Consider the following 11,743-nt stretch of genomic DNA (forward strand, 5'->3'; position numbering starts at 1 on the left):
CTGCTGCTGCTGTTATTGTGGCAAGGAGGCGACATCCAAAATCAAAGAATATGCAGAGAGAGAGTCTTTATTCTGCTGCATGCTATTTTAAAAATGGTTGCACAAGTTTTATTAAAGGCCACTTTTTCTTTAGTTCTCCGCCTTATATCTTGCAACCTTCTTTTAATGTGCCCCCCTCCACTCGCCCACAAGCAGGCCAAGCCTTTGTGCCAAAACTTTGTATTTTATTGATTACTTATCTTATTGAACGTGAAATCATCCTTCGTAAATTACATTTAATTAAAACCCGTGCTTATTAATCACAAAACACAGGTTAAACATCATGACCAAAACCGCTCCGACCCGCTGTGTCAGGATCAGCGCAGAGACTGCAGCTTCGCCTGAATTATGCTTCTGCGTTAAATCGACGGCCATATGATGGTCCCGTCTGTCACACATTTACTGTCAGTGTTTGCTATATAATATATAATATTTGCAATATACTGTGGACATCTGAATAAAAACTTAACTCATAAATAGATGAATCAAAGCGCTCTCCAGCTCTGTGTCTGATTGTCTTTTTCTCCTCAGATCATGCCGAGCACCACGGGGTCACGTAAACCCGACCAATTAAATATTAAAATCAAATTCAGTCCTGTGGCCCGTTTTTCTATTTCGTATTTTTGATCTGTGCCTAAAATTGAAATGTGAAAAACCAGACGTTTTTCCGTTTTTTGTGTTACCAACTGCATTTATTCTGCAGGTTTTCTCCGATATTGCGTTTCTTTTGGTAATGTTTAAATTTATTTGCTGTAGTTCATCAATGTGTTTATTTGCCTCTTCCACTAATATCTCTAACTCCAACTCGTCAAATTTCATTTTGCGCTTGTGACTTGTGACTGTGCATTCCATCCAGACTCTCCATGGCGCAGAGTTTGCGCTCGCAAACCTTAAGACACGCAACACCTCATTTAAATACTGCTGTTTGCACCTGTTATCAATTGCGCACGCAATCTTAGTTGATCACCCGCAAAACACACAACAGCACGCGCAAACTTTTTCAGTGCACACGCAATTTAGTACTCTTTATTTAGGATCTTAGTAAATCGGGCCCTTGGAGAGCCATATGGAGCAAGGCAGAGGCCCTGTGCGCAAAAGTCGGTGTCGCAAAACCACCGCAGCTCCAACAAGAGAAGAGACAATCCCAAAAGCCTCGCCATCTGCAGGACTATGTAGTTGAAGCTCCAATTCAAACAGAACATCCATCCATGTCCTCTCAGGATGAACTCCGAACATCCTCATTCTACCCTGTTATTGACCGACTAGTGAATGAAATGACACGACGGTTTTCAACAGAAGCAGGAGCAGTTCTCATGGGCACGTCAGCCCTCAACCCCAAAAATGCCACATTCCTTGAAAAGGAGAGCCTTGAGCCCATGGCGCAGTTATGAGATCAAAAAGGACGATCTGCTGGCCGAGGTGCACCAAATGCGACGGCTCTTAGAAAGGAAAAAACAACATGGTGAAACAGTCAGCAGCACACTGGAATTTCTGTCCATGCTCAAACCTTACAAAGACTCCTTTGAGGACATCTATAAACTTTTACGCATATCTGTTACACTGCCTGTAACCTCCGCTTCATGCGAGCGCAGTTTTTCCTGCATGCGGCGCGTAAAAACCTGAGAAACAGAATGGCAAATCCTCGACTCAGCAACCTTGCCTGCCTATCCATACACGCAAAAAGAACCAAGGCCCTGGATGTCCAGAAGATTATAGACTCATTTGCACTCAACCACAACAACAGACGCATCGTTCTCCTCTGGAAAATAACTGGTGAGTTTTTTCCTGATGTTGCGATCACTGGTTGCGATACATTTGATGTGATGTGACATTTAATCTGTTACACTGTAACGAATGCACAGCAGGACGTGGCATGTATTTTTGTTTGCAGTAGAAATATAATCACCAAGATTGTGATGATAAATAGGCTACACTTGTCGCATTTTGGATGTCTGGTTATTGGCAGGCGCATGGGTGCTGTCCGGTGCTGAATCTGTCACCTTTGCACGTGAAACATTTTTGCCATTGCCTTGTAGTCGCTGTATTAGGCTTAGTTATTTTGTTGAATATTCTTTGAATTAAAACTAGTTTTATATCAAACATGCTCGTGCTGTGTATCATAGCTGCTTTTATTGAAAAAACGAGAAGCTTCTTATAAAGTAACTGAAGTCATGAAAATCAATATTTTTCTTAGCACCCCCACGTATCGGTCAAGCTCCCCCTTAGCACCGGGAGAGAAAAAATCCTGGCGCCGTGCCTGCTGTCAAGTCTCCCGTTTTGTCCGGGAAACTACCTAAAACCGTATTTTACCCCTCTATTAGTATTTTCCCGTAAATTTCCCATAATTTTTAAACTGATTGTCACTAGCCACGCGAGAACTGCCACCCAGGTTACAGCAGGTGGCAGTTCTCGCGAGACAACGGGAGCAAACTCAAAGCAGAAATGGATGGATGTAACTAGAGTACTAGAGAGAGTTCTCTAGTACTCTAGATGTAACCAGAGAGAATGCATTTCTGCCCTTCGTGTAAATATCTCTAACAATGGGAAACCGAATTTACTTTCCTTTAAATTTAAAATTAAATTACTTTATTTAATATCAGGAGGAAAAAATCTAACTACGTTGAATACATTTTAAAAAGACCCAAAATCCAGTGCATGAATTGGAACATGAACTGGCTATTTAGTAATTTAGTTGTGGAGAATATTCGGGCTCTGTGCTTTCATTTCGTTGCTTTTTTTAATTGACTACATTTCCCGCAATGCATTGCGGTGTCATTTGATGTTTCTGATAGCTTCACATGACTGGCATGTCAACAAATCCCTCGGAAGGGGATGTTGGAGAGGCGGACGAGTAAAAACCAGTAATGTTCCTCACTAAAAGTCAAATAGATGCCCACAACGCACATAGCAGAAAGAAGTCTTAAAGGTATGCTAGAAGTTACGATTGTTTTTTTTTTCTTTCGTTATGTTCCTGGTAAGATTGCTGAATGTTTTTGTCTTGTTGCATACGTGCACTTATATCTATATATAGTAAGTATAAGTAGTGCAGCATTAACATTGTTTGCATCTGGAGTGTTATTTTTGTAACACGGGTTTTTGAGTACCGGTAGTCTAAATACATAAACATATGATCAGCTGGGAAAGAACTATCTTATATACTGAATATTGAATTACGGTAATTGATTTTACGCAACTTCTGTCTAAGATGTATTTCTGTGTTGTTATTTCAATTTCATTTATTTGTTTTCACGTAGTCGTGTTTTGCGTTTTTCTTCCTTTTTTTTTAATCCAGACCCGGGTGACTGGGAGAGGAGGCACAGCCCAGGATATCCTTACTTGACAATAAGACATTATTTTGTAAGCCTGACAAACATATTATGGTGTCATAGCTTTTTTTTTTCATTTTCTTTTACTCCATGTTTCTATTGCATTTTAATCTCCAGTTCTTTTTCGTTTCTTTGTGTAATGTGTGCGTATGTGTGTGTTAGGCAACAGTCAATTATGGCTTCTGTTGCTGACAAAAAACTGGAAGGACTTGTTGCAGCCACATTTACTCCATTTTCTACCAAAGGGTAAGAATCTTAAAAAAAAAAAAAATCAATCAAGTTATCTCTGTTTCTTTCTTTGTATTTCCTTCTGCAATTGATGGCTGTGAGTCTGAGTAAGAAGATGCAGTTCCTCCGTAAAGAGTTAAACTGGAGATCTGTGGCTACCAGTCCTGTAAATATCTTAAACAAATGTCTATTCCTACATTTCTCACATTTTCCAGAAACGGAGAAATCGAACTATCAAAGATTGGACCTTATATTGACTACTTGACAGAGAAGCAAGGAGTAAAGAGCATATTTGGTAAATTTACAAGTGGGATTCCTCCTTTCAATGTTTGTCATTGTTTATATTCACACTTGAATCAACGTTAATATTGAATAACTTACTGGGTTTTGGAGAAATAGCAGGTATGTTGTTCTTCTGTCGACAGATCCATTCCATTCTACTGAAATTTAAGAAATAAATGCTGTCATAACATTCCAGATTAAACCTGCAATCTTTGTTACAATGATTATCAGCAATCTCATTGGTGGGGTACGAGGTCACTAGTGCTATTCTGTAGATATAAGCATGTAACTAAAGGCTTATGTGGTCTGCTATTTAGTGACAAATACACACTAAGAGTTAGGGTTAGTGTACAAAGTATTTAGAAAGATATAAATAAAAGGCCAGTGACTTTCTTTTAACATTACAATAGTATACAAACTCAGAGTTGTGAGCAACATGATCCATAATGAGTATATTCAGTTAAACCTTTCTGTAGAAATGTGTGATTCAAGTTAATCAGTGTTCACACAGGAAGGCCCATCCACAGTTTTTAAGAGTCCTGACAAACTTTTTGCCTCTTTCAGCATTTTTTTTTTCTTTTCCTGTTTTGCTGCATTACAGTGGGGGTGTTTATGGCTGGGCAGTGGGTGGAGTTGTGGTTAGCAGTGTCACCTCACAGCCAGGAGATTCTTGGTTAAAATCATGACCAGGGCCTTAATGTGTGGAGTTTGTCCAAAATTAAAATCTGGTTCTATAAGTGCAGAAGTCATGTGATTAACTCAGGTAAGTTCATCAGCTGAGAGTCACATGATCTTTACGCAACACCTTCAATCACCTCGTAAACACCACCGTGCAAAGACGGCCTAGGAATTGTTAAGACTTAAGGATGCAAATGGTGGTAAATGCAGCTAAGTTTTGAAGTAAAACATGTTTCAGCATCTGGTGAATTGATACTTGGACAAAGGTTCAGCTTTAATCATTAAAGCAACTTCAAACACACAGCAGACGAAGCAACACCTTGGCTTTTTTTTTTCTTAATGTTTTTGAACAGTTGTTGTAAAGCTTGGAGCCCTATGGTACGATAACTTGGAATCAGGACAAATCCATCATAATTCCTGGTTGTAATGCGACAACATAAAAAAATACCTTAATGGGTTACTACTTTGAAAAGGTACTGTAGTCCTACCTAGAATGATTATATTCAATTAAGCAACATATTCAAAAAAGAAATTGAGAAAAATAAAGAAAATCTATTTTCTAAGGTCAAAGGTGAAACCTTTTGGTGAGTTTTAGTCAGGTAAATATTTGTAAACATAAATGTTTTAATAGATATGTTTTAAATTCAAAGGGATACTCCAACATTTAAGAACTTGCTCTCAGTCCAGGAGTTTGTAAGTGAATTACTACAACAGGCCTCCCAAAAATTCCATAACGTCCTTTTTTACACAACGTGACCTTTCCATGTCTTGACATAACTATGTAAAATGAGACATAGCAATCTCATGAACATATTTCTAAAAAGAGCTATATTTTGGAGAGGCCCCTCTGGGTGCAGTGACTGCCTGCAGCAGCGTTACAAGCGATCAGACGGTTGAATGTGTAATAGAGTTTAATGGGCTTTGTGAGTCATGTCTTATCAAGACTATTAAACTCACTCACTCCATTTGGTCCAGTTGGAGCTGGACTCTTTTTCCTTTTAATATTCAATCACATCAGGATGTAGGACGTATTATAGATGAATAACCCTCCATTGTTATGAGACAGACAGACATGTAGCACCTTGCCATCCGTGGCAGCACCGGGTCTCACTCACTGTAGTAAAGACATTCAACTTCTGTCGTGTTGGGATGTCAAAATCCACATTAACGCCATGATTTTGAAGTTGGTTTGTGATTCATGGTATCCAATTCTCCTCAAACTTGGATACAATTATTTTTTTACATGGTAAAGAATATATAAATCACAGTTGATGATTTCTGAAATCTTTATGCTATTTGTGAAAGAAAAGTTGGGGAAAAAAAGTGACAACAACGTCACACATTAACTTCTGCAGAATGAGACTACATCTCGGAAAAAGGTGTTTACGCTCTTGTCAAATTCAAGCAGTAACAGTAAATAAGCTAATTTCCAAAAATGTTGGAGTGTCCCTTTAAAGAGCAGTGACATCCTTAGTCAGCTTTACCATGCAAGTACTCAAACATGAATAATGTTGTATACCAGTACCCAATCTTACAGCTGTTAGTTTTTCTCTTTTTAGATGTAATTATTGACAGACTCTCTTAGTTGTCTTTTAAACATATTTATTCTTTCTTGATGGCAAGCTTTATTTGATCTTTCCAGCTAAATGGGAATAGGGTGTGTATTATGTGGCTTTATTTTATGATTTTATGATGACGTTAACCATGCTGAGTAAATCAGGTAATGCTGTATTTGTTTGCAGTGAATGGCACCACAGGAGAGAGCATGTCTCTGACAGTGGCAGAGAGGAAGCTCCTGGCAGAAGACTGGTGTAAGAAAGCAAAGGGAAAGTGAGTCTTTACACAGTGTATTTCTATGCAGGATCTATTATTATTATTGATTGTATGGAGTGGAGAAGGCATGATGATATTTTACAGTGAAATTTCTCTTGAATGCATGTCTCTGCAGACTTGATCAAGTGATTGTACATGTCGGTTGCATGAGTATTAAAGATTCTCAAGATCTGGTGAGTTGTCCTCTGCCCTCTCCGCTGGTATCAAATTAAACTGATTCTGTTCATCCAAGTTCTGTTTCATATAGATCAATTTGGTTATCTCCAAGGCGCACCTCAGAGAGCTGGACTCCGACTGCTGACGGGAAGTTGTCAGCAGCTGTGAGGGCCACGTAGCTATGGGAAAAGAACACACATTTTTTGATCAACCTGTGGTTGTATTTCCTATCGACCCATATACTTTGAGGTTTACCGCAGACCAAGGTGTCAAGGAACGAAGTACAAATACTTCGTTACCTTACTTAAGTAGAAATTTTGGTTATCTATACTTCACTGGAGTAATTATTTTTCATACGACTTTTTACTTTTACTCCTTACATTTTCACGCAATTATCTGTAGGCTACTTTTTACTCCTTACATTTTAAAAACAGCCTTGTAACTCTATTTCATTTCGGCCTTTAAAAAAAAACCATCCAGTTAAATTGCTCCATCCGGATAGAGTGAATTTGGTTGTGGTTGTTTCAGATGTTCTTGTCCAGTTTTGTTCTTACATCCGTTCCCTCAGATTCCTGCAACTAAACTTGGATGTACATTCCAATAAAGGTTAGGATAAATGATAACATGCCTCTGAAGTTTGACTTTTTGCACCATTACAATACTTATAGGCAACTAGTCATCATATCTTCTGTTCTCTGGAACACATGTTAATGCTCAATAGTACACATATATGGTTCTTTAATATATTTGCACTATACTAAGATGCATTCATTTTCAATGGCTTTTGTCGTTAATGGCTTTTTTTCCCCTTACATTACTTTTACTTTTATACTTTAAGTAGTTTTGAAACCAGTACTTTTATACTTTTACTTGAGTAAAAAACTTGAGTTGATACTTCAACTTCTACAGGAGTATTTTTAAACTCTAGTTTCTATACTTTTACCTGAGTAATGAATGTGAATACTGAAGACACCTCTGCCGCAGACCCATGGTCCTTATACTGTACTTCTGATATTTGCAGTTGTAGTCACAGGAAGATAAAGCTGCTAGAATATGGTCTTACAACCTTCACCTTTCACAGGATTATGTAGAATAGTTCTTCTGAGCTCCTCAGACTTTACTTACTGTGTCAAGTTTTTAAATGGGCTGAATGGCAAATTAAAATAATGAATTCACCTGCAATATTAATGAACGAGGAGAAATTAATTTAAAGCAGGACTATAATGCAACATTTGATCAACAAGCGATTGAGAATTTTTAAAAATAATAAATTAATGAACGAAAGAGACAGAGCTTTTTTTGTTGTATGTTCTCTTGGCAATAATTGTGAGAGAAATAATTATAATATTAGATATGATGTATTTAATAAAAGCCTAGTCACTTATGGGTCTTCATGACCTGACAGAGAACTACATTATCAGCTGCAGCGTTCACCCTGAGAGGAAACAAGATCTTTTCCAAGGCCGTGTTTTGCGTCAAACAGATATTGCTGGGTACCTTGTATCTTCTCCAGAAACATGTAACACCAAACTCTCGAGGATCAAGGCCACATGATAAGTTTGTCACAGACTTTTTTCCTGTAATTCTGCTCCTGGTTGTACGATGGTGTGTGTGATTTCCCTCGCAAAGCCTTAGACTGAGAGTAAACCTGATTAAATACGATCCTCAGTCAAGTCTATATTTCAGTCTGGCCTAGTCAGTCCAGAGGACATTTTTCCACAGCAGAGCTACTATAGCAGGAGTCGCAATGCAACAGCAGTTTTCATTGTTCTTCTATACTATGTTGGTCTTTCTTCAAGGCTCAACATGCAGAGAAGGTCGAAGCTGATGGAATTGCCGTCATTGCTCCCTCCTTCTTCAAGCCCAGATCTGCAGGTATGTGATGGTTTTCCAGAAGAAACAAAGACACCACACGCTCTCCTGAGTTTGACTCCTACATTTCATTCATTCATAACTAAACAATAAAACGAAACGTCTTGTGTTTTTGCTCTGCTTCAGATGCTTTGAGGACGTATCTGAAGGAGGTTGCTTCGGCTGCTCCGACTCTGCCCTTCTACTATTACCACATTCCAGCGGTCACTGGTGTTAATGGTCAGCACCATTCATGTCTCATTTGTGGCTTCTGCACTCACAGAACATTTAGTCATTTCTAACCATGTCCAAACACCTTTTAAATGTCAAATGTCCTTGAAATGGTCTTGTCTTCTTCAGTGCACGCGAGAGATGTGATCAAGGGTATTGAGGAGCTTATTCCCTCGTTCAGGGGTGTGAAGTTCAGCGGGACCGACCTTATGGACTTTGGCCTGTGTAGCACTCACAGCAATAGTAAATGGTCGATGCTGTACGGCGTGGATGAGGTAAACCCCCCCCCTCATTTGTGTTTACCTGTCTGTTAGAAGGTGAAATTATTCATAACTCAAACATGAAACAAAAAAAATTGACATAAACCTTTCATTGTGCATAAGTATAAAACCCCACAAAGTCTAATCCAGGGGTCGGCAACCCAAAATGTTGAAAGAGCCAAATTGGACCAAAAACACAAAAAACAAATATGTCTGGAGCCGCAAAAAAGTCTTGTATAAGCCTTAGAATGAAGGCAACACATGCTGCATGTATCTATATTAGTTTTTTTCATTATGCAAAGTCGAAATGTCGAGAAAAAAGTGGAAATTTCAAGAAAAAAGTCGAAATGTTGAGAAAAAAGTTGAAATTTCAAGAAAAAAGTCGAAACGTCGGGATTAATGTTGAAGTACAATCTTGAGAAAAAACTCAAAATGCTCTTGTACAATCTTGAGAAAAAACTCGAAAAAAGTCGAAATGTCGAGAAAAAAGTCAAAATGTCGAGAAAAAACTTGAAAGGTCGAAAAAAGTCAAAATGTCGAGAAAAAACTTGAAATGTCGAAAAAAGTCAAAATGTCGAGAAAAAAGTAGAAATGTCTAGATTAATGTTGAAGTACAATCTTGAGAAACAAGTCAAAATGTCGAGAAAAAAGTCGAAATGTCGGGAAATAAAGAAAAAAAAGGAAAAAAAAGAAGAAAGGAAAAAAAAAAGGTCAAACATTTTTGAAAAAGCTCCAGGAGCCACTAGGGCGGCGCTAAAGAGCCGCATGCGGCTCTAGAGCCGCGGGTTGCTGATCCCTGGTCTAATCTAATAGTGAATAGATATTTAGACTAAAGTTGTCTCAGAGTGCCATCTCTGTGTTTTAATACCTTTTAGGTTGGTAGTCAGTCCAAGCAGTTAAGTGATTGTGAGCATGAACTAATGTGGACTATTCTGTTTAAATTAATTACACAAAAGTTTTAAGTTTCAGACAACAAAATTGGATTATGTAGAGGAAGTGTAACGCTTTTTCAAGCCAATCTTTGCTGCTCTTGATATTTTGTGACTATAATCTTAGCCTCAGAGCCAAACCCTAAAGCAAATGTGACTAATTTTACAGCAACTGTTGGCAGCTCTACCTTTCAGAGCAGACGGAGCAGTTGGCAGGTTGGTGATCTCACATTTCCGTCATGCTTTGTCATCTTTTCTTCTGCTGTAGTTATTCCTGTCATTCATTTCCCCATTTGCAGCACATATAACTATATAGGACGACATGTCAACAAGCTCATATCAGCGTTTAAGGAGGGCGACCTCGCCCAGGCCAAGACTATACAGGTACTGCTGCTCCTTCTGCTGCTTGTTGTTCAAATTGTTTCCTTCACGTCATTTTTGTTTACATCCTTGTCTGATTTCGACGTGTAGCTCAAGATCCAAGAGCTTCTGAGTTATGCCATGGATAAAGGTGAGTGACGGTTGTGTTGCAGTGTGTTTTCCAGCAAAGTTAAATATGTTGGAGGAGTTCCCATTTAAAGTGGCTTTGCCGTCCCTAACAGGCTTTGATGTGGGAGTGAACAAGCAGCTGATGAGTGATGTGTCGGGTGTGTGCCTGGGACCCCCTCGACTACCAGTGATGCCATGTCCTCGGGATCACTCTGAAAAGATCAAAAAGAGATTGGATGAGCTTTTTCCTGACTGTTGACATGTTTGTTGAACACATTAATGCTCAGAGTACTGTAACAGTGATGGAGCCAAGTTGAAGCTCTGTCACCTTTTTATTAATAAACCAGAAATTCAATATCACATACTTACTCTTCAAACTGTTGATGTTAAAAAACACATACCGGTAAATAGTTAACATTTCCCACCTGAACTTGTTCTGACTTTACTTTTAAGTGTCATGGCGGGGGAAATTTGGGGAAAAAAGAGTTTTCTGATGAAGCCAAATGCAAAAATCATTAGTTTTACTGTGAAAGACCTGAGGTAAAAGGGAAATTAGGGTGACAATTGTGTAAATGTTTCATGAAAGTTCATCCTCTCAGTGTCCCCTGCCTGAATCTTTACCGGTGACATTTTTGAGTTTCCTTCTTCCAAAGTCAGGCAGCATCTCCGTTGTCTTGGAGGCATTGATACGAAAGTGATTGAGTTTCCACCAGTTTGATGGATCATTTTAAGAAATTAAAGTCACATTTTAATAAAAAAAATGTATCCTCCTGTAACTGGAAAATTAGGCATTCTGTGCCGTGCAAAATATTTAAAATTGCTAAAGAAAATAAAGATTATTATGTTTGAATGACCACCTATATCTTTCCTTCATAAAAATTCAAACAGGAGATGCACCAAACAGATATGATGATGAAGAGAAGCCAGGTTATCAACACAAACTCTAAATCATGACGTCTTATCACTCTAACCACAGAACCACTTAAACTTAAGATCTTACTTGATAATTGGACACCCATGTCCATGTTATGTACCAGTTATAGATGACAAATGTACTTGCAAACAGATTAAAAGCCAGTCTGCCAGATGCAGCAACATCCTCAGCCATACCGGGCTGATACTTGAATAAACAGTGCAGCTTTGTGTTGTCCATGGACTTTTGGTAAAGCATTTACCACTGTTTAGCACTGGTTTAATAAAAAAAAAGGAAATGAAAAATGTTTCCGTTTTGGTGCAGCAAGGTTTGTATGTCATACAAGGAGATACACAACGACCTTAAAATTTGAATCAATTGAACAGTCTGCCATATATTTTGCTGTCATACTTATTAGATGACTGTTGCACATGTTTTCAGACAATAAACAGTGTGGGCTTTCAAAAAAAAAGAAGAAGAACCGGTGCAGCTTCGTGTTGTCCCTGGATTTTTGGTAAAGCATTTAAC

General features: G+C 38.4%; 1 protein-coding gene across 1 annotated transcript; it reads left to right on the forward strand.

Moving 5' to 3' along the window:
- The first annotated feature begins 2,831 nt into the window (after positions 1 to 2,831).
- npl (N-acetylneuraminate pyruvate lyase (dihydrodipicolinate synthase)) lies at positions 2,832 to 11,156 on the forward strand. The gene is made up of 13 exons (XM_061737664.1): positions 2,832 to 2,965; positions 3,332 to 3,396; positions 3,528 to 3,611; positions 3,809 to 3,888; positions 6,296 to 6,383; positions 6,502 to 6,559; positions 8,342 to 8,417; positions 8,541 to 8,633; positions 8,754 to 8,899; positions 9,983 to 10,029; positions 10,113 to 10,197; positions 10,285 to 10,324; positions 10,416 to 11,156. Exons 3-13 carry the CDS (start codon positions 3,541 to 3,543, stop codon positions 10,559 to 10,561), a joined length of 930 nt encoding a protein of 309 aa, XP_061593648.1. The 5' UTR covers positions 2,832 to 2,965; positions 3,332 to 3,396; positions 3,528 to 3,540; the 3' UTR covers positions 10,562 to 11,156.
- The last annotated feature ends 587 nt before the right edge of the window (positions 11,157 to 11,743 follow it).

This window comes from Cololabis saira, chromosome 13 (assembly GCF_033807715.1).
Source record: "Cololabis saira isolate AMF1-May2022 chromosome 13, fColSai1.1, whole genome shotgun sequence".
Lineage (NCBI taxonomy): Eukaryota > Metazoa > Chordata > Actinopteri > Beloniformes > Belonidae > Cololabis > Cololabis saira.

Bases quoted from the DNA above. Each gene is read 5' to 3' on its own strand.
- npl (XM_061737664.1), top strand. From the start codon at position 3,541: ATGGCTTCTGTTGCTGACAAAAAACTGGAAGGACTTGTTGCAGCCACA. The intron at 6,384-6,501 runs GTGAGTCTTTAC...ATGTCTCTGCAG, and splicing joins TGTAAGAAAGCAAAGGGAAA to ACTTGATCAAGTGATTGTAC. The intron at 10,198-10,284 runs GTACTGCTGCTC...TTCGACGTGTAG, and splicing joins CCCAGGCCAAGACTATACAG to CTCAAGATCCAAGAGCTTCT.